Here is a 27,895-nt window from a genome sequence, read left to right as displayed (position 1 = left end):
GGCACAAAACTAGTAAGTATAATATACTCCAACTCTTTCACCACAACAAAAGTATATGGAATACAAGTATAAGAGGGTGATTTTCAATGAAACAGGAATCTCAACAAGCTCATTAAGCATCAAACACCCTACATGAACACATTTGTTTGATGTGATAATTTGTATCAAAACTTCTAAACCACCCATCTTCAAGGATTGACTACAGGCTTTCTCACCTTTGTTTGGTAACCGCCAATCTCCTATTAAACAAGATTAGAACTTCTTGAATTAAATGTGGCAAGCTCCAATACCCAACAAATCAATATTTAAAATAGGGGGTGTAACATAACAACTAGCTAGCTTGAAAATTAAGAAAGAATTGCAGTTTTTGAACCAGAACTTCAGCAGATCCATAAATAGGCTTGCTATTGTTCAGCCAGTCTTTCTCTAAAACCCCCATTTTAGTACTGACGCGCATCTCTTCCAGGAATTCAGATACTATTGAATAAATAGAAATTTTTAACACATCTGCTAATGCATACAACTTTGAGTGTGAAGGGCTACCCCTTTTCTTGTTCATGGCAGTAGCAATTTCTCTTCTAGTAGTGCTGTTCGTAGCCCATTTAATGCCAGCAGGACCCAACATATGAGTTGGGGATTGCAAGTTAATTTTCTTTCCCATTGATGTTTCGACAGCAATCAGACAGGATAACAGCATTGATAACACCACTGCATGGCTCCCAGATAATTGAGCAACTCCAAACCTGTCTTCCTTGTGAGAGTGTACTTCTAAAGATGCAACAGTTTGGGCACACCAAGCATACATCTGTAGAAACAGGATCAGAGCCAAAGATTAGGATTATGAGGGTTTCCTTAAATATGCCACAAAAAGGAAGAAAAAGTAGATTCTGAAGAAATGCCGAAGACAAGAAGCCAACTCAGCCTGTTACACAAGGAAACCACTCTAACCAAGAATACACCATATAAAATCTTACCAGCCTAAGGTTTCGAAACTAATTCTGCCAAAGATGTTACACCATATAATAGCTTCCTACAGTAGGAGATATAGCCACGAGGAGAAATAAAGCGATAAAATAGTGACCAAAAATAGAAGAAAAACAGAACATGAAAAACTTAAAAATTTCACCTTGCTAGGCCACTGAAAATTTAAACAGTAGCTTTTAAGGGCAACTGAAGTAATATCAGATACCTGACCACACAAAAAGAACTTGAAGCCATCCGAGTATCTAGCCCACAAAAAAGTGAATTAAATGAAAGTCAAGCTCATTGATTGACCTGCTTAGTTTTTAAAATCAATGATTCATCTGATCTTACAGATTAAATTGACAAGAAAATCAATCCAAAATTTACCACAAATCATTAAGGCATTTTCCTATGTGTTTCAGTTCAAAAAATACTTTGTTTAACAGGTTACTCATTACAGAACAACTCTGATTTTTCATTGTTTTAGCTAACTGCCTAATTAATTTGATTAGCTTACACAGTGTTAACTGATTCACTAATTCACTCCTGCTAACTATGGCCCGAAACATATAAATTGATAACTTTTGGACTAACAAAATTAGATTTTGCACGTTGTTGAATGCATGTTTTGTATCCCAAAGCATATTGTAAATAAAAAACACTGAGCACATTGTGGCTAGAGTCGGTGGCAATCCTTCAGATCTTATATAATATTCCATATGATGATACATCCTTTTTTCACCAATATACATTTAATTTCTGTTACCATTCCCATTTGCAACGAAGAAAATGTTCAGGGGCCATCAAAATGAAATTCTATGGGAAACCTTTGTCTTTTCACTTTGAATAAAAAGCCTAAATCAAAATACCAAATAGGCCTCTTTAACTTTGTTTCTCATTGCTCTTCTCTGATCCACATATAGAAAATTGATGAGCTCTGAAAATAATAATCTAGACAGATCTTTAGGATCTTCAGGTGAGAAGATTTTTGTTTCATAACTTACAGCAAGAGTGTGCTAGGAGCTGGAATCAAAACAGAGAAAATTCTAAGTACAGTAGAGAGAAAATACATCATATCTTCAACTGATGATATGATGTATTGCTAATCAGTTTAATCAACAATACAACTCTCCTTCTTTCGAGAGGAAGGAATCTCTCCCAATACTTCTCACTACAATTTTCTGGATGATTCTCTCTTCCTACAAACTCTCCTCTATTTATAATCAGTTGCTAACAAACTCTTACAGCTAAGAAGGAATAACAAACTAATTCCAAAATAACTACATTACCACAAAACCCACTAACAACCTCATTACAGACTTCCACCTTATCACTCAAGTTGCTGGAAAATTCTTTTCGGCCTTCCTACGAGCATAAGTGATTATGGGCCGGGCTGATTCCTTGTAGAGTGATTACGATATTGTCCAATACTCACGTTCTACACCAAGTTATTTGAATTGGTTAAGAATGGACATCAATCTGCCTCTATATTCTTTAACACTTTTGGTTTTTTCATAGTCATACCCAAAATCACAAACTCCCTATTGACACAAAATGTGTTTCCCTCAACCTACTCCTTAATTTTCTCCCATGCTCCTCTATTGAGCGTGATCTTGACCCTACCCCTCTTCCATAAAATCCATCAGCAATCCAAATCGAAAAGCATAATGAGGAAATGTCAACAAAGCCCCGGAAACTCCATGTCATCATTCGGTGAATGAGAAGAAAGCAACTGATTATAAAGGCTTGTAAAACACCCAACAAAGCATGGGAAAGCATTAGGAGGGACCTAGAACGAACCCTCAAATCAGATTGAATCTCATAAGGGAGTTTAAGACATTAGGTATGATGAAAACCAGAGTTGAAATATGGAGAATGATTATATCTATTGTCAATTAAATACATCAATTGCTAAGAGAATTTTCTAACCAGAAATTGGTGGATGACATAAAGTAACTATTATGAAAGCACAAGACACATACACTTCATCACTATATAGATACTATAAACCTATTAAATTAAAATTTTCACAATAAATAATTCTCTATGAATTACGGATCAAAGGAGAGTAATGAGGATGAATGATGGTGAAAATAAAGTTTGATTTGTAAGTAACTTTGCGGACATAATTTATAATTCAAAGCAGATAGTGTAGCATTCATAAGAAGATTAGTCATGAAGAGGAATGTTGCCACAAAGGAAAACCCTAATGCTTCAAATGTAAAAAATGGGGCATTTGGCGAATAATTGTAGATTAAAAAAATGATTACACAAACATGGTAAAAGTGACCATGAAAGAATACAAGTGTATAATTTGTGAGTGAGCAATAGGAGGAATGACAATCGGTCACACAGGAGCCACCAATACCTTTACATGCAAGCAACACGTTACAATGATATGGTGCCGGTAATTGCATGCATCAATAAGTATGAAATTCAAGAGATTTGCATCATGAGTGAAGAGTTCACATCTATTAACTTGAAAATGTTAGATAATGCTACCAAATTTGTGAGGTTATATATCATGCATAAAAAGTGAATAGTTTATTAGCAAAATAATAATATTAAAATTTAGTTCACATATGCAATCATGACTGTAGTAACGGTTGCATTGTCATGGAACAACTTGTAACGGAGAATCAAATGGATAGCATCTAAAGTGGAGTAAGATTTTAAAAAAAAATCAAATTAATGGATTAAGCCTTATTTAAATTAATGTTCATGTTAGTTCCTTCAGCATAAAGAAATTAAATATATCATAATATGGGTGGATAACATATTTGGTGAACAAACAATTACTTAAGATGGTATGAAATGGATAAAAACTATTTTAACACCACAAGCCACCATAGCATAATGGACAATGTTAACCCTAATGTGTTTTGATTCTGACTAAGCAACCTTAAGGATTAAAGATCTTTACTATTGTTTAGGTATCACCGGGTTTTGGAAACGGAAGAAGCACTAGGTCTAGAATAGGAACAAACACAGAAGGAAGCAAGATAAATCAACAAGGACATATTCCTTTATAGGAGCTGCAAGCTAAAGATGCAAAAGAAAGGATGCTAAATAAGATTAACTTTCTAGGATAAATAGTAAAACACTTTATTGGTAGAGATTTGTGTCGAAAGATGAAATTTTTAAAAAAACATGCCACAAAAAGATTTGCTTAAAAGTAGGATTTTAGTTATGTTTTTATTGAAAATGGATTTGGCGTTTATTTGGATAAATTAACAGCTAAAAAGTCTATTTAATTTATGATATTGAAAAATTAGTTTTGAAAATCCCACTCTTGTGACAAAGTGTTATTTATTGTGGAAGTTATAAATTACACATTTTTCATTATTTAAGGTTTGATGAGAAAAAAAAATATAATAATAATAGTAATAATAATAAAAAAAAATTTAAAAAAAAAAAAAAAAAAGGATGCTTGAGAAAATCCCCACTCTTGTGAGTTGTGACAAAGTGTTATTTATTGTGAAAGTTATAAATTACACATTTTCCATTATTTAAGATTTGTTGAGAAAAATGAGGATGCTTGGGATCTTGAGAAGTCTACTGCCCGTCATGTGCTTGTTATGCTTGAGCCTAAAGATAAGAAACATAGGGGTTAGTGAGGAACATGGACTGTTAGTGGGTATCCTAAACTTCTACAAATAGGGTCAGGTTATTTCCAAACAAACCACCTGACATAAAAACAACCTTAGTGAATGATAGAAAGTGAATTCCACTTGAATCTTAATAATTCTTGTGTTTTTCATACAACTATTCTTCTTGAGTTGTAATCATAGGGAAATGGAATGTATTGAGCTCAGCAATAGATTAAAAAGTTGTTGGGTACTCAAGTTCGTTCATTAAAAATTATAGATTTGGCTTATAATCGGTTGTTACACTATTATAGTGAAGAGTATTGATTTAAAATCCAGAGTGGGTTAGAGGATTTAATTCTTGGTCGGGACTTGAAAAGTTACCTCATAAAATCCCTATTGCACACTAAAGTTCCTTATAACTTTAAGTAAAAAGAAATCTATAAAGTTTAGTGTAATAGGAGCTTAGTTGGCTAATGCTGAACGAGCAAGTTAGGAAGTTGTTACAAGTTTGTTAGGTTGTTAGTGTGCAACGGACTAGCGTAATGTAACAATTATAAAGCCGAAAGGTTGATGTTTGATTACTAAGCTCAAAGCTTTCAAAAGATAAACATGGCTTTAGGCCATTACTCTCCAAGTGTTTGCATACAATTTTCTGAATGAATCCTTCTTACTAGGCTACTACTTCTTATACTACAATTACATTACTAGAATTGGCAACATAGCCTTAATTACTACAATTGCTACTCTTGTCCTCGTACTATTTTAGTGCAATGCAAACAAAAACTAAAAGCTGCTTGTCTCCCCTGTTGCCCCCTCAACGGTCCTCTGTCTTTGTCTTTCTTTTGTGCTGTTGCTAAGGCTTGCTGTTGTTGAGGGAAGGTGGCTGTCTCTTCTGTCTCCTGCTGTACACCAAGTTCACGGGTGGAGGGTGTTGGTGTATTGCAATACCGCCCCCCAAAAGAGCCACCTTGTCCTCAAGGTGGAAGTCCGGAAATTGCTCTTTGATTGCCTCGGCCGCTTCCCAAGTAGCCTCGAACTCGGGCATTCCCATCCACTTGATGAGCACTTCATTGCTGCAACTACGGTCTCCCTTGCATCTAACATCCAGAACTCGCTCTGGTTCAGCTACCATTTCTAGCTCCGGAGTTAATTGGAGCGGGATAGTGGTATGGTTAGGAACATCTCCTATGGCGCGTTTCAATTGAGAAATGTGGAAGACCGGGTGAATGCGACATTGCTCGGGTAGGAGTTGTTTGTACGCGACCTTACCCACACGCTGCACCACTTCATATGGGCCATAAAAACACGCAGCTAGCTTCTCAAATTGTCTCTTTGCCAACGACTTTTGGCGGTAAGGCTGTATCTTGAGGTACACAAAATCCCCGACCTGAAATTCATCATCCCAACGCTTCCTGTTTTGGGTGTTTTTGTCCCTCGGGAGAGTTACAACACGAAGACTGGTCCGGGGTGAGCTGTACCTGCAAAACAAACGGAGATACCACATGGGTGGTGCTCCGCCTCCGACGCACAAGTTAGAAACTTGAAGGGAGAAAAAGGTGCGGAAATTTAGGTAGGGATCTGCTCGGATTCCAAGCTCAGGATGTCTCTATCAAAGAGTAAATGTGTAATAAATGATCCAAAACGTGTCCTCAAAAAGAGGGATATCTCCCTATTTATAGGGTCTTTGGGATTTGTGCCCCTGATTAGGTCACTGAACCCTAATTATTGGTGGGCTGCGCTGCTTTGCGGCTTTCTCGGGATTTGAGCCTGAAGGCCGCCTCTTTTTTCCCTTATTTTCTGGAGTGACAAGCAGAGATTGGTCCACTTTGGGCCATCCTGAGGCTGACACGTGTCGTCCTCTGATTGGACCACGTGGCGGGGTAAAATTACCCTAAACATTTGCCCCTCACAGATGTGACGTGGCACGCCACGTGGCATCTGTGACATGTGTCACGCTCCGATTGGCGGTAATTTTACCATTAAAGAGTAACCGTTCACCTTCCGGGTAATTACGGAAATGCCCCCGTTTTTACCCTCTATATATAGCCGTTTACCCTCATAATTTTGGTACGTTTACAAAAAAATTTCTAGAGAGAACTTTGAGAGAGCAGACGTCACCCGTTTGAGTCAGGCGCAAGCAAGAAAGCTCGTCTTCCACAGACCCAGCCGGACCCGCCTAGTTTCAGATATCTCTTCAAAAGGTACCGTTTCTGCCTCTCTCAGCTCTTTTTCTATTTTCACCGCTTGTACATATTTCTTGCAATAAATGGATGCATCACCAACACACACGGCACAGCCTAGGTTAGAGTCCAGCCGGTCACCAGGGACGGCTGAGTCTAGGACTGGGAGTGCCGTCTCGGGGTGTTGGGACCACCCTTTGCCTCAGATTCCGACCAGTTACGTGTCTGTGCAGGACACAATGGCTCGGATAAAGCAGACGGCAACTGATCCAAATTACAAGAGCGAAGGCTCAGAACGTCTCTGGAGAGATCCCCTCCGCGCGCCCCTTCAACTCCTGCTAATTCCTTATTGGAGGAATGCGACCAAGGCGGCGACGAGGCCGCCTTTGCCCCCTTGAATCAAAGTGAGGAGGAGACGAAGAGCGACAGCTCCGCCTCTAGAGCAGTGACGACTTACCCCCGTTTCCGAATAGCGGTGACCGGCTAATGCCCCATGGCATCCGGTATTCGGCAACTTGATCATTCTTCACAGGTCATTTTGGTCAGACGGCTATGAGTTGACCAATTAGGTCGTTCAATCTTTGCCGTCTGCATGGGTACGTAGAACCGACAAATAGTCTGTTCTCTGCGACGATTGCACCCGGAGGGGTGTCGCCGGACGCCTTTGTCCATGTTGGGACTGGCGATTTTATAAAATGAGCAACCATCCGGCCATTTTAGCCTCTGGTATTGTTTGAGACCGGTTGTATAGCCACTAAACGTTATTGTGCTTAGTTTTTAGTCAAAGTATTGAATTTACACTAAGTATCGAACTCAGTTTTTTAAACAAACGAGTCTGTCTGGGTATTATCCAGACGGACAGGCAAATATTTGATCATACTAAGTATCAAACTTAGTTAGATAAATGGAGAATCCGTCTGAACCCAGGCGGATAGTCAAGCAGTTGAATAAACAAAGTATCAAACTTAAATAAACAAGAGATCCGAGTATTACCCAGGCGGTCAAACAAATGTAACCTTCACTAAGTATCGAACTTAGTTAGGTAAATGGGGAATCCGCCTGGATATTACCCGGATGGATAATCAAACGATAACTCAATTTTGCAAGCAAAGTCTGAATCTTCATTAACTGACTCACTGTTTACAAAAAGTTTACATTCTCAGAAGTAGTACTTTTTTAGATTGTCTACATTCCAAGTTCTAGGCAGGCAGCGGTAGGTGTCGTCCCTTACTTCTTCATAGATCCGGTAGGGGCCTTCCAAATTTGGGGTTAGCTTTCCCAGCTCATTGGCCCTACCGGTTGCCTCCATTTTTCGTAACACTAAGTCGTCAACTTTCAAAGGACGCTTGTGTACTTTTTTGTTGTAGGCTCTCGTCATTCTCAGACGGTAAATTTCATGACGCAAGGTGGCATTGCCCCTGCGTTCTGGGAGTGAATCCAATGTCAGGCGCATTGCTTCCCAGTTTGCCTCTTCATCATATAGCATGACTCTAAGAGTCGGCTCGTAATGTTCGATGGGCAAGACGGCTTCAGCACCGTAAACCATGAGAAATGGGGTTTCACCGGTTGCCCCCTTGCTGTTGTCCGGATGGCCCATAGGACATGGATTAACTCTTCTGCCCATAAGCCACCGACTCTTTCTATTTTCTTCTTAATGCCGTCTGAGATGAGTTTATTGAAGGCTTCAACTTGGCCGTTTGCTTGGGGCCGGCCAACGGATGCAAAATAGCTAGAGATCCCCTGATCTCCCAACCAAGTTTTTAAGTTTTTAGCAGACTAGTCTCAAACTGAGGACCATTATCAAACACCATAGACATAGGTACCCCATACCGGGTGATAATGTTTTTCCAGATGATGGAAATCACGTCTGAGGCCTTGATGTTTTTAACCGTCTCAGCTTCTACCCACTTGGTGACATAATCCACAGCCACCAAGATGTAGCGCTTTCCGCCTGGAGCAGGCGTGTAAGGACTTAGAATGTCCATGCCCCATTTTGCAAACGGGATTGGGCTGTGGATGGCCGTCAGATCGATAGCCGAACGGTGAATGAGTTTGCCAATTTTTTGGCACTTGTCACATTTCTTCACTAACTCCTTGGCGTCTGCCTCAAGAGTGGGCCAAAAATAGTGTCGTCTGGCTCTGACGGCTAGGGACTTGCCGCCTACGTGAGAGGCGCAGAATCCCGAGTGCAAGTCTTCGAGAACTTCTTTCCCCTTTTCTGGGGTGACACACTTCAACAAAGGCTTCAGAAACCACGCCTTGAAAAGTTCTCCATTTTTCAATTCGAATCTTGCAGCTCGCTTTTTCAGGACGGCTGCTTCCTGTGGCGAATCAGGAAGTGTGCCCTCTGAGAGATAGGCCCGGATGCCATCCATCCAGGTAGAGCTTCGGTCCAGAATTCCAACGGGATCCTCATAGATGCTTCTCTTTTCAAGAACTTCCCAGAAGACTAACCGAGGCGTATCATGGCAGGCGGAAGATGCCAGCTTTGACAATGCATCCGCCTGGTTGTTTTCCGACCTAGGCACCTGATTCAGCCGGAATTCCTCAAGTGCCTTGGTCTCTTCTTTGACTGCCTGAAGATATTTAATCATAGCCGGATGAGTAGCCTCGTAGCTTCCCTCATACTGGCTAACAACCAATTGAGAATCAGAGTAGGCGTCAATTTTCATGGCCCCTGCCGCCTTACACATGTGAATGCCGGCAAGCAGGGCTTCATATTCCGCCTCATTGTTAGAGGCCTGAAATTTGAAGCGTAGTGCATACTCAAATCTGTCCCCTTCAGGAGACTCGTAGATTACGCCTGCACCACAGCCGTTCTTTGTAGAGCTCCCGTCTACATACACTTTCCAAACCTGATCAAGATTATCCGGAGCCACCGGACGGGTCATTTCAACAATGAAGTCGGCAAACGCCTGACCTTTCACTGCCTTTCTTGGTTCGTAAGTGATTTCAAGACTTTGCATTTCAATAGCCCATTTCAGCATTCTCCCGAATGAGTCCAAGGTAGACATTGGCCGCTTGAGTGGCTAGTCGGTGTAAATCACCACCGGATGTGCCAAAAAGTAGGGCTTTAATTTTTTGAAAGCCATATACAGAGCAAGGCCAAATTTTTCAACCATGGGATACCGGAGTTCATCATTTTTAAGAACATGGCTAATGAAGTAAACCGGGAGTTGCACATCGTCTCGCTCAGCAAGGAGAACGGCACTGAGGGCATGATCTGAGACGGCTAAGCACATGTACAACGTCTCCCTAGGTAAAGGACCGACCAACCTAGGTAAAGAATGTAAATGCTCTTTCAACCTCTGGAATGCCGTCTCAGCATCATCCCCCCATTCAAATCTGGTCTTCTTCCTGATTGCTTGGAAGAAGTATAGGCACTTGTTGCCTGACCGGCTGAGGAACCTCCCCAGGGTGGCCAGACAGCCGGTAAGTCTCTGCACTTCCTTGACAGGACGGGGTGACTTCATGTCTATCACCGCCTGTATCTTTTCAGGGTTAGCCTCTATCCCCCTTTGATCAATCAGGAATCCGAGAAACTTCCCAGACTCAACACCAAAGACGCATTTCTTAGGATTTAACATGACCTTATGCCGACTGAGGGTGGTGAATGTTTCTCGGAGATCAGCAAGGTGATCCGTCTGGAGCTTGGATTTGACTATCATATCATCAATGTACGCCTCCACATTCCTCCCAATCTGATTAATGAAGATCGTATTAATCATTCGTTGGAAAGTGGCAGGCGCATTTTTCAAGCCAAACGGCATCACAGTATAACAGAATAACCCCTGATCAGTGACAAAGGCCGTCTTCTCTTGATCTTTCTTCCACAAGGGTATCTGATGGAAGCCGGAGTAGGCATCCATGAAGCTCATCAAGGCGTGACCGGCTGTAGAATCGACCAGACTGTCGATCTTTGGAAGCGGGTAACTGTCCTTTGGACACGCCTTGTTGAGGTCTGTGTAATCAACACACATGCGCCGGGTCCCATTCGGTTTCTTAACAAGGACCACATTGGCCACCCAGTCGGGAAAATTACAAGGCCGGATGAACCTGGCGTCTAGCAGCTTTTTGACTTCGGCAGCTGCCGCCTGACTTCTTTCTTCACCGTGGTTTCTTTTCTTTTGCCGGATGGGCTTCTTTTTAGGATCCACGGCGAGCTTGTGGATAACAAGATCCGGGCTGACGCCCGGCATCTCTTCCATTTCAAAGGCAAAAATGTCTTTGAATTCCTTCAGCATAAGGTGCAAGTCTGCACCCAAAGTAGCATGAGCGACCGTCCCAACCTTTACAGTACGTTCCGGACGACTGTCATCCAGAACGAGATCAATGCTTTCACTAGCCGGTTGGGGACGGAGCTCATCTGACCGTTCACCGGTCAGTGATTGCTATTTTTTCTCCTTCTTCACCTCCACCAGCAAAGGTGCCTTTCTTTTTTTTTCCGGCTGCTGGTGGGGCAGGTGCTGGATCGGCATCCTTGACATTGTCAAGGTCAATTGGTTCCTGACCGCCAGGGGCAAGATAGCACTCCCGGGCCGTCTTCTAATCCCCATTCAAGGAACCAACAGAGCCGTCATCCCTCTCATATTTGATGAGCATCAGAGACGGGATGATTACTGCCTTGGCTACGTTGAGGGTTGGCCGGCCAAGGATAATGTTGTAGGCGGTTAACTCCTCAACGACCAAGAATTTGACGACAATATGTCGTCCCTGGCCTTTCTCTCCCAGCCGGATGGTAGGGTCAATCCTTCCGGCTGGGTAGACCATCCCACCCCCAAAACCAACCAAGGGGTGGGTGACCGTATGCATGCTGCTGACATTGTATTTCAGCTTTTGCAGGCACCGGGGGCTGATGATGTCAGATGAGCTGCCGGTGTCAATAAGGATCCGTCCAACCAGCTGGTTGGCAACCTTACATTCAATGACAACCGGGTCATCATGCGGACGGCGGACGCTACCCCTATCCTTCTCAGTAATCAAGACGTCTGGGAAGGGGGTGCTTGCAGACGCCTGCTCATCCTCATCCTTCTCCATCTTTCGAAGATGGCTTTTGGTGCCCCGGATGGTAGGGCCACCACAGGAGAACCCGCCTGCTATTGTGTAGACCGGCTCCTTGTCGGTATCCGAGCTACTAGCAAGGGGTAGTCTTGGAGGACTGACCCTTGTTTTTTCTTTTTGGCCCCGGCTGGGGACTTAGAAATGTAGGACTTCAACAGCCCTTTGTCAGACGGTCCAACGCCCGCTGAAGACAGAAGCAGTCGTTGGTGTCATGGCCGACCTCCTCATGGAACTGACAGAATTTATTTTTGTTCCGTGACTGGACAGAACTCTTCATAGGATTCGGCTTCTCAATGGACAGCCGGTCCTTTACCTCCATGAGGATGGAGTTGCAGTCTTTATTAAACTCGTACTTGGGGACGTACGGTTTAAACTCTTTCTTTTTCTTCTGGGACGGCTGGTCAGAGTCAGTAACCGCCCAGACTTCTTTTCTTTTCTTACTCTCTTCTTTTATTTTTGGTCGGCTGAGCAAAACGGCTGTCTTTTTGCTTGTCGGACTTCTTGGAGTCCGACTGGTTACCAGGCGAGCAGAGGTCGGTAGCCTGGATGTAGCTTTCCGCCTCCCTCAGGGCCGCCTGTAAGGTGAAAGCCCCTTTTCTGACTAGGTCGAACTTAAAAGTCGACCCGTCTCTCTTGAAGAAGTCTGTAAAAGCTACCTCGTCAGACAGTCCTTGGATCTGAATTCTAATCAGATTGAACCGCCTGACATAGGAGCGCAGCCCTTCTCTCTCTCCCTGCTTAACAGTGCTCAAATCAAGGCTTGTTTTCTTAGCAGGGATGTTCATTGAGAAGTTGGAAGCAAACAGGAAGGCGAACTTCCTGAAACTATCGATGGACTCGGCCGGCAAGTAGCACCATTGTTGGGCGATGCCCTTCAATGTAGCCGGGAAGCACCGACACCAAGTGGCGTCATCCAACCCCTGCAGATACATGAGGTTGGTGTAAGCCATGAGGTGGTCTTCCGGATTGGTGGTACCGTCATAGGTACCAACCAACACATTCTTAACCTTGAACGGCTGAGCCGCTTCGGTTATCTCCCGGGTGAACGCAGAAGGCTGTTCACCCAGGCGTAGCAGACGAAGCTGCCAGTCCAATGGTTGGACATTTGGATATGCCGCCTTACCTCCAAAGAGGGCCGGCTGCATAAAGTGAGGAGGATACTGTCCGTAAGCCTGAGTAGGCACATACGGTACAGCTCCAATCATGTGAGGGCCAGAATGGCGGTACTACCGCCTGTCTGACTCTCATGCAAGGAAGATGCATTCCTGGCAGAGGAGTTGAAGCTGTCTGGAAAGTTCGACGTTGAAGCCGACTCAGATAGCGACTGGTTTCTCTTCCGGTTAATGATCTCCCGGGCATCAAGGGTTGATTTGTTATTCCCCTTGGGGAGAAGAATTTTGGACCAATCAATGGTCTCGGCTGCCTTCTCCTTTGGATGGGGAGTTGGCTGCCGATTTTTGACTGACTTCCCCTTTTGTAGAGGAATCTTCTTGGCCGACTAACCTCTACTTGGACCAGCCCGGCTCTGGGTGATCAGCTCTTTAATTTCACCCTTGAAACTTGTCATGAATCTCATGAGCTCGTCCCGGGTGACAGGCGCTGATCCAGCTGCCGTTTGGGTTTCCCCTTCCGGCTGCCAGGGGGTCTACTTGCACCCGCCTGGGAGGCACTCCCGCTCCAGAGTCTCTCTGGGCCGGATGCGCTTGATTCTGAGAAAGCCGCCTTCGGCTGTAAAGGTTTCGACCTGAGGATCTTCATCCTCATAGTCTGTAAAGACTTCTGGGTCTTCACCCAGACGGTTAGGGGGTGGTACAGACTCTTGAACCATCTTCGAGGTACTCTCCCCACAGACGACGCCAAATGTTTTGGGTGTTTTTGTCCCTCGGGAGAGTTACAACACGAAGACTGGTCCGGGGTGAGCTGTACCTGCAAAACAAACGGAGACACCACATGGGTGGTGCTCCGCCTCCGACGCACAAGTTAGAAACTTGAATGGAGAAAAAGGTGCGGAAATTTAGGTAGGGATCTGCTCGGATTCCAAGCTCAGGATGTCTCTATCAAAGAGTAAATGTGTAATAAATGATCCAAAACGTGTCCTCAAAAAGAGGGATATCTCCCTATTTATAGGGTCTTTGGGATTTGTGCCCGTGATTAGGTCACTGAACCCTACTCATTGGTGGGCTGCGTCGCTTTGCGGCTTTCTCGGGATTTGGGCCTGAAGGCCGCCTCTTTTTTCCCTTATTTTATGGAGTGACACGTGTCAAGCAGAGATTGGTCCACTTTGGGCCATCCTGAGGCTGACACGTCCTCTGATTGGACCACGTGGCGGGGTAAAATTACCCTAAACACTTCCCATCCGCACTCTTCCTCATAATTTGCTGAGAACGCACTAAGTTCTGTTTTAATTCATCCAACATTAAATCGCGCTCCTGCAGTAACTCCTCAACCGTTCCCACAGCGGACTGCCCTATTCCCATACGAATTAGCTTGGGTGGTTCCCTCCCATACACGGCTAAGAAGGGGGTCACTTGAGTTGAGACCTGTGGTGTAGTATTATACGAGTACTCAGCTCACGGAGCCATTTAGCCCATGTTTTGGGCTGCCCACCTGCGAAACGACGGAGATACGTCTCCAAACTTTTGTTCACCACCTCCGACTGGCCATCGGTTTGGGGGTGGTATGAAGTGCTCCGCTTCAACTCCTTGCATTCGGAATAATTCCCTCCAAAATATACTCAGGAACACCCAATCCCTATCCGAAACGATACTTGTTGGGACCCCATGAAGTCGAACTACCTCCTTAGCAAACACCTCGGCTACGGTATAGGCTGTAAATGGATGTTTGAGCCCTATAAAATGTGCGTACTTCGACAACCTATCTACCACCACAAATATTGTGTCCACACCCTTCGAACGAGGCAATCCTTCGATGAAATCCATGCTTATGTCCTCCCATATCCTTTCCGGGATGGGTAACGGTTGCAATAACCCGGCCGGCGATTGTTGTGAGTGTTTGTTACGCTGACAAACCGAGCAGCCACGAATGTAATTTGCCACGTCTTTTCTCATTCCGCTCCAAAACCAATCCGCACCCATCTTTAAATAGGTTTTGGTTTCGCCGATGTGGCCTCCCTCCGAAGAGTCGTGATAGACTCGAAGCAAGGCTGTCTTGTGCACCGAATCCCTCGGCAGCACAATCCTACCCTTATACATGTGGTTCTCCACCGAATAACCTCGGGGCCCTTGTCCTTGTTCCACCTCCGCCCTCAATCTCTGTATCTCCGTACTCTTGGCAATCTCTTCCTTCAAGGATCCCCACTCCACCCCTTGTGTGGCTATCAGTGCGTTAAATTCCTCCCTTGCCTCGATTTCATCCTCACCCCGCCTTGAGAGGGCGTCAGCTACCCTATTAGCCACTCCGGGTTTGTATTGCAACTCGAATTCGAACCCTACCAACTTGCGCACCCATTTCTGAAATTCCATCCCAATTTCCCTTTGTTGAGTTATGTACTTGAGGCTCTGTTGATCATTTCGGATCACGAATTTCCGACCCAAAAGGTAATGTTTCCACTTCTCCACCGCGAGACACACCGCCATGAGTTGTTTCTCAAAAATCGACTTCCCTTGACCCCGTGGACCGAGCACCTTACTAAAGAAAGCCACCGGCTTCCCCTCTTGCATTAACACCGCACCAAGGCCGTACCCCGAGGCATCTGACTCTACTACGAATTCCTTTGAGAAATCGGGCATTGTGAGCACTGGAGCAGAAATCATGGCTTGTTTTAATTTCTGTTAAAGGCCTTGCAATATGTGCATAGTTGTGAATAAACTTTCGGTAATACCCTGTTAGCCCTAAAAAACCTCTTAAATCCCTTAGAGATTTCGGTTTGGGCCAATTTACCATGGAGCCCACTTTCTCATGATCTACAGCAACTCCCTCACTAGAGATGATGTGGCCCAAGTAGGCCACTTTGGGCTTACCAAATTCGCATTTCTTTAAGTTGGCAAACAAAGAGTGTTTCTTAAGAGTTGCTAACACCAATTTCACATGCATAACATGGTCCTCCTCACTAGCACTATATATGAGTATATCATCAAAGAAAACAAGTACAAACTTACGTAAATAGGGACGAAATACCTCGTTCATTAGGGATTGAAAAGTGGCCGGAGCATTTGTAAGATCGAAAGGCATGACGAGGAATTCATAGAGCCCTTCGTGAGTCCGGAATGCGGTCTTATGTGTGTCTTCAGCCCGAACAAGAATTTGATGGTAGCCGGCTTTGAGGTCCAATTTAGAGAAGAGTTGTGCCCCATGGAGTTCATCCATAAGTTCATCAATCACGGGGATCGGATATTTATCCTGAACGGTCTCCTTATTCAAGGCCCGGTAGTCTACGCAAAACCTCCAAGATCCATCCTTCTTTTTAACGAGAAGTACCGGGCTTGAGAAAGGACTAGTAGAGGGTCTTATGATGCCTGCTTGTAGCATTTCTTTGATGAGTTTTTTGATCTCATCTTTTTGGAATTGCGGGTAACGATAGGGTCTAACACTAATCGGGTTACTACCCTCCTTAAGAATTATGGAGTGCTTGTGGCCCCTAGTCGGACGAAGCCCTTTTGGATTTTCAAATATCGTGGCATACTCTTCGATCACCCCTCTCAAAAATTCTAGAGGCCCAGTCTCTTTCGGCCCATCAAAAATTCTGGCTGTTTTGTTGCTTCTCAATTCGATTCAGCTCCACCAAAATACCACCTTCTTCCTTTCTCAAGGTCCTAATCATGGCCTTGAGTGTTACCCCCGGCCTTTGTTAAGCTCGGATCCCCCCTAATCACCACCGTGCGCCCGTTCAAGGAGAAGCTCATCTCCTGTATCTTCTAGTTAGTGAGAATGGTCCCTAGTTTCTCGAGCCACTGTATGCCCATGACCACGTCCGAGTTGCCCAATTTAAGAGGCAAGAAATCCTCCTCTATTTCGAAATTCCATCACCCAACTCCAAGTGCACCCCTTTACATTGTCCTCTTCCCTTGATATTTTCTCCGTTCCCCAACAAAACCCCAAACATTTGAGTTCCGACAATGGGTAGGCCGAGCTTCTCCACCGTCGACGTGGAGATGAAGTTGTGGGTGGCTCCCGGGTCAATCATGACCACCACCGGTTGCTTTTTGATAAACCCAGTTAATTTCATTGTTTTGGGATTGGAAAGCCCAACAATCGAATTCATCGAAGCGGTGGTCAGAATTTCCTCCTCTTCTTGCTCCTCGAGGTTTTCCAAGGCTTGCAACTCTCCCTCCTCCTCGCAATCATCCTCATCCACAAGCAATACGCTCAACCCCGCACTGATGAGTGTTGTGGTGTTGGACTGGTTACTTTGTGGGTTGGGTCGAACTGGGTTGTAAGAAGCTGTGTTTGTGGTTGTCTTTTGGGCCGGCCCAGTACCCAAAAGAGTGGCTGCTGGGCTACAATTAAAGAAAGAATAGGGTCCGGGCTTAGAGAACGCCCCACCCGTTTTCCTAAGACTGTTGACTCGATTCCTTTCCTCAACCCGGATCGTAAGATCCATTGCATCTTCTAGGGTCAATGGGTTCAACATTCGGATCTCGACTCGGATCTCCTCCTTTAAGCCGTTAATGATCTGGCCTTTCATTATACTTTCCGGCACATCCATCAACGGAGAGGCCTTTTCTATAAACAACCTCCTATACTCCACCACCGTAGTCAGGTGCTCCACCGCCATTTCGTGGAGAGACCCCGAATTTACTGGCCGGAACTGATCCAAGATGCGCCCTTTCAAATCTTCCCAACCGACCACGGGCCGCCGTCTGCTCTCCCATTGGTACCAAAGGAGCGCATCTCCATCCATAGCTACCACCGCGGCTTGTAGCTTCTCTATTTCCGACAGCCGATAGAACTGAAAAAATTGTTCTCTCCGGAGAATCCAACCATCGGGGTCGGAGCCGTTGAGTGTCGGCATTTCAAGCTTTCTAAAACGCCAATTCATGTTCCCTCCGCGGCCGTCGTGGTTAATATTTCGAATTCCTCCGCCGTTCCCGAGCTCCCAGTTGTCGAACCTCAGGCCACCGTTGTCTAGTGGCGTTTCATTGAAGTTCCCCCCACCGAGCGACTGATTCCCGTCCTGGTTTTGCAACGTTGTCATCAGGGTTCGCATCTCCTCGAAGAATATGTCCTGGTCCCTCTTCAGCGTTCTCTGTATCGAGTTTTCTCCATCTCCGACCTTCTCAAGGATTTCTTCCACGCGCTCTTCCAGCGCCGCCACCCTCTCCGGTGTCACCGTCAGTGGTGTCGGAGGCATGTCTGCTGTGATACCAAATGCAACGGACTAGCGTAATGTAACAATTATAAAGCCGAAAGGTTGATGTTTGATTACTAAGCTCAAAGCTTTCAAAAGATAAACATGGCTTTAGGCCATTACTCTCCAAGTGTTTGCATACAATTTTCTGAATGAGTCCTTACTAGGCTACTACTTCTTATACTACAATTACATTACTAGAATTGGCAACATAGCCTTAATTACTACAATTGCTACTCTTGTCCTCATACTATTTTAGTGCAATGCAAACAAAAACTAAAAGCTGCTTGTCTCCCATGTTGCCCCCTCAACGGTCCTCTGTCTTTCTTTTGTGCTGTTGCTAAGGCTTGCTGTTGTTGAGGGAAGGTGGCGGTCTCTTCTGTCTCCTACTGTACACCAAGTTCACGGGTGGAGGGTGTTGGTGTATTGCATAGTGTAATTATAAATTATAAATAATCTGTTATCTTGTAACAGAACTCATTCATTGATTTTCAGCAATAAAAATCATCTTTCTCTCTCTTTCTTTTATCTTTTTTTCTCTCATCTGTTAAGCCAGGTATTGTTCTTCACTGATCAATAGATTTCTGCCATTGAATTGCTGGGTTTCTTAGGAAATTGTAGTAAGAATCCAGTATACTCCTTGTATACTGTTACATTTAGCTACAGTGCCAATCTTAAAATTGACCACCGTCTTTTGGTATTTCATATTTTGTCACACTCTGACAAGGCATTATGTAACCGGGTTTTTTGAAACATCAAATCAATAATACAGTAAAAAAATGGAGTGTGACAGCCAAATTTTCATTCCAATGTTATTAGTGTTGTTTCTAAACTAGATTATATAGAAATAAAAACTGCTTAATTTTGAAATGCAGTACACAACAACAAATCAACTACTTGAGTCAAATAACAAATAAAGCTAAAACTCGAGGAAGCATAACCTGATAACATAGTTGACTCACTAACTATAACACAAAAATCGATGGGATCTTAAGAACCACTAATTCCAAACAATCTTTGCCACTTTCATTGCTTTTTGAATAACTAACTAAAAAACATATGCTCCTAAGTCCTAAATACAAGGAACTGTTTTGAATTAATTGTCCAACATATTCCTTACGTTTTAAGAGTATATGTTTATCAAACATACGAAAGTGGTAGAGAATTATTAGTTGAAGTTAGTAGGCTTTAGGAACCTTTTGTTTGTTATGTCATAGTAAGAGGAAAGTATATGCTATTTACTGATTCAGTTCATAGGATTAATGCTTCCCTAATCTTTAGCTTTATTTGTTTTCTGACTTAACATTAATTGTTTGTTGATGTGTATTTTTATCGGGAATAACTCAATTGCTTTTTTTCATTCAATTTTCTTTGTCAAATTTGAGTGTGAAAGTGTCTTAGAGGAGAAAAATAAATGAAACAAGAACATATTTTGTCTTCCCCTTAGTTTTCTTTTTGCCAAAGGACACTATATTGTTATCCATACCCTCTTCTTAATTGGGTAATCAGACTTTATCAAGTGGATAAAAATGCCGACAAAAAAAGAAAAAAGGATAGGCAAGGGATAATCATATAGGAAAAGTTGATTAATAAGCATCTCCATTGCATTATGTCCTTTTCTAAAACTATGACTTGCATATCCTTTGGGGTAGCTCTTCTAGAATTTAGAGCCAAGTAACAACCTCCTCTTACAAAAAAAAAATATACTATTTGGGGAGAGTTATAGAGATCACAGATTAATTTTGAAAGAAAGGAAAATATTTATGTTACAAAAGACCTCCAAGGCCTTACATCAAAACATTCTACAATAGAGAGGTGATGAAGGAATGTAAGTTCATATAAGAACAAGTCTAACAACCTTGCCTCATGTGGAGTTCAACTTTGGAGAACATAACACTTTAAACTTCATGTATTTCACATCCATTTGCAACCATAGGTTTTAGTTTCAAAAAGCAGTATGGAATTCGAAAAATTAATTCAAAGAACCATCACAAAGTCCAAGTTATCTAGGACAAATACAAATATTAAGGTTCACTAAATTAATAAGGCATATAAAAGTTTGATATAAAACAAAATATAGATATAAAATAAAATAAAAGGAATAAAACTGATTACCTGGAAATCACTAAATGATTCGAGAATTTCAGAGCTATGAAAATATTCATTCGGTGAGCTTAGTTGATGAGATAGCTTGTTTATTTTAGAGCTTGTTAAGCCTTCAGCTAAGTTGGAAGTAAACTGCTCTAAAGGCCTTAAGCACGCTGCAACCACTCTCTTATATGTCTCACCAGTTTCCTCAAAGAAGGCAGCTCGACGCCAGGGTTCAATATTGCTTCCACACACCATGTATAAATCAAGGTATGCAAGATACTGCAGCAGAGATCTAGGTTGACTGTCCTCCAAAGCAGCAAGAAGAGATTCACTGGGATTTGTTTCCACTGCAGCAGATCCTTTTGATGGAGCAAACACAAATCTCTTGGTATGCAGAACCTATGTAAAAATAAGATTAAACAATGGTGAGAATTTGGAGTCTAGCCTTCTAGAACATACAATTTTCACAGTCAACCTAAAAAGAACATAAAAGTCACAAAATTCAACCTACATACATAAGGATATGCAAGTATAACTCAAATACATTATAAGTATCAGCTCTAAGCTACATGGATTGTAAAGGGTTGTTTATCAGCTCTATGAAAATCCATGGACATCAAATTCATATTTATGCCTGAATTAGATGCAAGCTACAACGGAACAGTAGTAAGATTCTTACAATCTTGTAACATTCACCATGTAGATTACATCCTACTAAAACAAACAGGTCCCTCAACCACATTGACATTCCCAGCAAGAAAAGAAGCCCTTAATACATATCTCCCCACTACCCCATTCCAGAAGAATTTAAAAAATAGGGGGGGTGAATATATGAGGGAAAACAGATGAGACAAGGTTGTTAGGATCATGACTCCCTAATAGAAATCTCCAAGATTTCCTTGCTACCCACTTATCACACATTTGCTAATATATTACTTCTTGCCTCATGGGCTCAATTCCACGCAACTTGCCATATCCCAACAAAAGCAAATAACTCATGCTACGAAGACTAAACACTTTACTTCCAAGTGTTAAGCATGCTAAGCAATCCACGGGATCAACCATTACACATTCATGGGCCCTGAAACCAAAATCTAGGATTGTGATTCCCTAATTATGTTAATAGCAAGCAATAAAAATGAAGAAATAATCGCAAGAAACAACAATATAGTCACACACAAAGATTGTACGTGGAAAACCAAGAACCAGAAGAAAAACCACAAAATTGCTCCCATGAATCACACATTACCTATAATATTGTGATTTGTGTCATGGGCTCAATTCAATGCCACTTGTCAAATCCCAAAGAAAGCAAATAACTCCATGCAAATTGAATATAGCACACACAACCTCACGCCATAGGCCCAACCTTGTAGCTCATCCAAGATTCACACAATAGGTTCCACAATCCTAACACTTAGATATAAGACTACCAAGTCAGGCCACTCGGACACTTGAGATGACGAACAATTCAATGATTAGTACCTCTATTTATTTAGTACACAAGTCAAATAAGTAAATGCTGTGAACTTATGACTTCTTATAGAGAGCTATCAATTTACTAAACCCTCCCCCCCCAACACACACACACACACACACATCACTGAGAAACTTCTCTCTTTTACTTGTTTCATAATAATTTCACACTTCATTATGATATAGTAATTTGGATATCCCCACCATTAGTAAAAAGTTTTTAACTCACCAACCCACCTACTTTTCCACCATCACATGTTTACTTTTCTCACAATATAAAGTGCACCCATTAACTTCAATATACATTAAACAACTGATTTAATGGTTCATACTCAATATTTTCTTAAACTATACCAATTGGTTGTTAGTAGTGATTGGGACTACACTTGGTAGAGAGGACACGTGTTCGATTCCCCGCAACAACAATTGGGAGGGGACTGGAACCTAACCACCCAGAACTGATTACGAATTCGGATTAGCCCAATGGGTGAATTGGGTGTTCCGATTAGCCCAATGGGTGAATTGGGTGGAACACCCAAAAAAAATTAACTGTGTGCCCAAACACATAGGTCAATTTTACCAAAACACAGAGGAAGTAGGATAAAACACTCTAGAACTTCACATGGTATGTGAAAGAATGTAAAATAACACACACAAAAACAAAAAAAAAACAAACAAACAACAAAAAAAAAAAAAAAAGGGAGGGAATGGGATGAAACCAAGACCATCCTCACCACTTATTGACATGTTTAATCTTGAGATGATGTTGGATACATGCTTTAAACTAAGAAAGACAAAGTTAGGCATAAGATGCATATTAACAAAAGCAACTACCAAACCACATTAGGGAAAATGTTGCAATTATTGCAAATGTCTTTTAGCCTGATTTTTCCATTTTTTTTTTGGCTTTCTTTTCAACAAATATAGTTGGCAGACAATTTTTCCATTGACTAAAAATGAAACTGATTGAATTTATGTGTTGCCTTTTTGGCCATTGACCTATTCAGATTAAACTGCCGCTTTGCCAAGAGCTAACCATATATTGTATTAATGTCTTAGAGCTAATCACCACACAACTTTTAAACAACTAATGCTACAAGTTGTCTAGAACAGTCAACAAAATAACAAACATTACTGGTAGATCAACTGGTTGACCAACTGAGTAACAAGGTCTTAATATTAGTGATGAGATCACAAACAAGTCAAATTTAAGCAGAAAATTTCATATTTTATTAAATGAGTCAAGAAAAGTCAAATAGATTCTAAGATGTTTCCATGGTTGTATGAAGATAAACACACAGGGAAAAAATGGAACACAGCAGAACAGTATGTCAGATTAAATCATTAAGTATATTCAATAGTTAAGTTAACACATTCATCATATACATAGCAATAATATCGAATAAACATGATTCAAATCGCAAACAAACCTTATGCAAATAAAGTATCAGTTCCCAGGAGAGAAAAACTGCAAAGTTTCCTACGTAAAAGATAAATTGCTCTGAGAAATATTGTCCTGCAACCGAACTTCTGTGCTGATCAGGCAAGAGGAGAACAAACAATGCTGAAAACATGTAGGATGCAACTGAAAGCTTCAGAGCTTGTCTAACAGCTGAAAGAAGCCCCATCTTATAGCTAAAGAAAGGTGAGCGCTGTCAAAAAAAAAACAAAATTAAGATTACTTCAAATAAACCATAAATTTGATAGTAACTTCTGAAAACACATTCTTATAATTAAAATGACACTGTCACAAAATAAGAGTTTAATTCATAATATACAGTATAGAATTAAGGCCTTGTTTAGTTCTCCTTATTTTTACTTATTTTAGAAAAATTAAGTTCAGATGAGAAAAAAAAATAAGTTCAGATGGGATTAGAAAAAATAAGTTTAGATGAGATCATCGTTTTATGTGCATTTTTTTATCGCTAAATATCTTTAATTTCGTGATTTTAAAAATTATGAAAATTACATATTATTAATAAAATACAGATTATTACGAATCTAATAAGATACCACTTGATATAGTTTTACATTACAGATTATCATACACTTAAGGTCAAAGATTATTTAAATCAGACAATACGATCATATCAGACCAGATAATCACGTGAACTAAACAGCGCCTAAGTCCTTGGAAACCCATTCAGTTAATGACACTGACATAAATTAGCCGTAAAGAGGTCTCACTAGATAATGCTTAGCAAACTCTATAGCCATATTGATTGATTTACACTCCATAACAGCTCTTCTAATAGGTTCTCTACCCAACCAAATTTCATACAAATCAGCTGTACAGTGGTTGCTCACATTTAACATCCACAATTACTTAGAAATACATGCGAAGTGAAATTTTTTTTATCAAATGTTAAAATCAAGCTAACCCCCCCCCTTTCCCCTTGATTTCATAAAACCAGATAATGGTTAAGGACTTCGACTTCCGGCTCTCTCGCTCACCCTCTACTCTACTCATGCCGGAAAAAGATAGCCGCTGACAGATAAATGAGTAAATTCAACGAATACTAACTCGTCATTATTTCCTATTCAACTCCATGTCTATATCAAGCTCTAAGAGTGCCAAAACTTACCATATAACTCGACAACCTCATCCAAGTTCTTCTTGGGCATACCTCTTCTTCCCTAATAGTACAAAGATTTTCTTACCCAAAACAAGAATCCCATATAACATCTAAAAACCTCCTCAATTCCTCATTATGCAGTCAAACCATCTAAGTCCTGCTTAAGCTGGAAAACAATTCTTGGCAGATTATCTCATCCAATTCTTCTTGGAGATACATCTTCTTCTCACATATCAAGTATCCCATATGACATTTAATGCCACGACATTGTGTTCGATCCCCCGCAACAACAATTGGGAGGGGACTGCCAGAATTGATCCCCGAATCCGGATTAGCCCGAAAGGTGAACCGGGTAAAACACCAAAAAAAAAAAAAAAAAAAAATTACATGATCAATCCATCAAAATTTCAGCTTCTCAAATTTTAACATCAATACGAACCTACGAGTCATTCTCCCACTATTAACTCTTTCTAAGATCACCCCTCAATCCATCCCATCTAAGTATAATTACACATCTAACAAAATATCTTGATCTCATCAGAAACTACTAGCATAAAAAATAGATAAATAAACAAATAATTAATAAAAAATTCAAAGCGAAACATAAGTCACCTGAACAATAGGGAAATCCAACACCCAACGCTGACAAAATACACAATAAAACCCATAAAATAAACCAACACAAAGACTCCGAAGCCCCAAAGTACTAATCAACCCACCAAATGAACAAGAAAAGCTACTCCCAACAATCGAAACCACCGCGCAAAAACCAGAAAGGGCCGAAACGCAAACAAGAACAACAGCAGTCAGTGAAGCCCGAGCTCGTCGGACAAAATCCTTGTTTAAGGAAGACAGACCACCGAAAACAAATCGGACAACACCAAGAGCAAGCTCTGGAAGAGAAGCATGGAGGCGGAACTGCGGGGAAGAGTTAAGTTGGACGGAAATGGAGAAGAGTAGCATTGAAAGGAGGAAGCAGAGAAGAGAGAGACAGCCGAAGAAGGAGGGGAAGAAGGGTTTTGGGGTGAAAGGAGAGAGAAGAAAAGCTTTGGTGAGTATGAAAATGGCGGATGATTGAATGGACTGCCATATTAAGAATGAAAGGAAGCGATTTTTTCCGATGTCTGATGGTGGCGCCATGGTCAGTGGTGGTGGTGGTGGTGGTGGTGTTAGTTGTTGTTTTTGAATTCTGTTTTAAAGACCTAAAGTTCACCTTGATAGGGTTTTACAGGCAGAGGGTTTTACACGCTTATAGAAGAATTTTGCCGAGACTAAGGCCTCGTTTCTCCAATTAGTATTAGGGACTACGGCAGTACTATTCTTCTCCAACATACTAAATGAAATAAGAAATCTTTAAAACAAAATAACATAAAAAGCGTATATAAATCAATATAAATCTAAAATAAGCAAAATTTCAAATTCATTTCTCTCTTCACTTTCTCTCTCCCCACCTTTTCTCTCTCTAATTTCCCAACCCACCATTTTAGCATCATCAAATCTTTCATTCTTCTCAACAGAAACCAAAAAATTTCTTTTGATTATTATTTTAACCACTCAAACAAGCACAAAATTGCTCAATCAAAGCTGAAAATCAATTTCACTACATAAAAAATGGTTTATAGTTATGAAAAATATAAAGAAACGACAATTATGAACAAGAATGAGCAAAATAAAGTAAGTATATTTAATTTGTTTTGTTTTTAGTTTAATTAATTGAAAATGATACTGCTAATTTGAACTAAATATGTTAATTTGATTTGATTCAATCGAATCGTTATTTTTGAATTTGCCAAAATGTTGTGTTATTTTAAGAAAACTGTATGTTATTTTACTAATTAAATACTATGTAGTTCTACTAAAACATTATGTTATTTTACGCAAATCTTGTGTTGTTGTTTGCTAAAATAACCTTATGTTACTTTGCTAAAACATTATGTTACTTTACGTAAACCATGTGTTATTTTGATAAATTCTAGTGTTATTTTGTGGAAACCTCAGCCCGTGTTATTTTACTATAAAGTTATGTTATTTCACACGAACCTTGTATTATTTCAGTGAAATCATTTATTATTTTGCTAACAGATTATTGTGTTATCTTACTTGAACTTTTTGTTATTTTGCTTCAACTTTTTGTTATTTTCAAATGTAAGTTATTTTTACAGAACAATACGTTAATATCCCTCTCCGAAAAAATTCGCTCACTTTATTTTTTTACGTAAAATTTCTTCTAAAAACTCTCATAAATTTGTTCGATTCTTTTTCTCTTCTTTAAATAAAATCATCTTCATTCAAATTGTTGTTCAAATTTTATCAGATTCTCACAAATATAAAACACTTAATTGATTTTAGGGTTTTAATTTTTCTATTTTTTGAAACAAAGGGTTTTAATTTTTCTAATTTTGGTAATTTGAGCAATTAGCTCTTCAATTCAACAAAATTTCTTAATAATAGAGTGATTATTTGAAATTTTTTGAAAAATAAAGTAAGACAAAGGGAAGAGCAGAAGAAAAAAATAGAAGAAGGATTTTTTTTTTAATCCAAAAGCTAGTATTTGACCCCCTAGAGTACCATGCTCATGGTACTCCAGGAGTACTATAGAAATTGTGTCGTTTCTCTACTCTGCTCAAATCTAATCTAATATGCTCTACTTTATTTTCAAATAATAATTAATAATAATAATTAATACTGTATTTTTGAAAAACAATAATTAATATTGTATTGATGATGATAATTTATTATTTTGAATAATTATAATTATTAATATTAAAAATAATTATAATAATTATTAATATTATAATAATTAATATTTATTAATCATATAATAATTATCAATAATAATATTTACTAATTCAAACTATTAAGAATTAATATTTAATAAAATTATTAATTAATAATTTCTAATAATTATAACAATTCTTTCAAAAGAATAAATAATATTTTTTTGAAAGACAATAAAATAAATAATATTAATAACAATTTCTTTTATAAACATTTGATATTAGAATCACAATGTGTAGAAATATTTTATGTGGGTATTGATTGTTAGTTCATTGAGTTGAATTATTTTTTAAATCTTTCCATACAATTTAAGAATTAAAAAAAAGAGGTTGTTTTCAAGTAGTATTTGTTTATCATTATTATTTTGAGGGGTTAAAAATATATGATTAAGAAAAGATTATAAGTAAAATCATTATTACTCATTAAATCAGTTTATTTTAAAAATTTTGTGAAATAAATATAAGTAACTTGTTCTCTTCAATTTTTTTCAGATACTTATTATTTATTCCTTAGTAAATTCAGATCAGATCAGAAAGATTCAGGTCAGACCAGATCAGAACTTTTGATTATCAATTACTTATTGCTAAATATCGTTAATTTCGTATTAAATTTTTTTTATACAAATTACATATTTAAAAAGTTCATAATGAGACGAATCTAACAAGTTCCATTTTGATGATATTTTTCTTTATAGATTAGTATTAAAATGCGGTCAAAGTTTAGTCAAATTGTTAAATCAGATCATACCAGACCAGATCCAAAACATTCAGACCAAACCTTAAAAATTCAGACCATATCTACTTATTTCAGGTGAAGAGAACAAGTCCTAAACCGTTGTCTATAATAATAATAATAATAATAATAATAATAATA

The 27,895-nt window shown here is 40.3% G+C and overlaps 1 protein-coding gene across 1 annotated transcript; it reads right to left on the bottom strand.

Annotated features, from left to right (window-relative positions):
• LOC110685421 lies at nt 1-25,760 on the bottom strand. The gene is made up of 4 exons (XM_021861951.1): nt 24,857-25,760; nt 23,099-23,320; nt 20,217-20,591; nt 1-805 (listed from the first exon to the last, which is right to left on the bottom strand). Exons 1-4 carry the CDS (start codon nt 25,382-25,384, stop codon nt 332-334), a joined length of 1,599 nt encoding a protein of 532 aa, XP_021717643.1. The 5' UTR covers nt 25,385-25,760; the 3' UTR covers nt 1-331.
• Nucleotides 25,761-27,895: the final 2,135 nt, after the last annotated feature.

The sequence above is a fragment of the Chenopodium quinoa genome, unplaced genomic scaffold (assembly GCF_001683475.1).
Source record: "Chenopodium quinoa cultivar QQ74 unplaced genomic scaffold, ASM168347v1, whole genome shotgun sequence".
Classification (NCBI taxonomy): domain Eukaryota; kingdom Viridiplantae; phylum Streptophyta; class Magnoliopsida; order Caryophyllales; family Amaranthaceae; genus Chenopodium; species Chenopodium quinoa.
The sequence above is the reverse complement of the archived record's forward strand: the minus strand, read 5'-3'. Positions and strand labels throughout refer to the sequence as shown.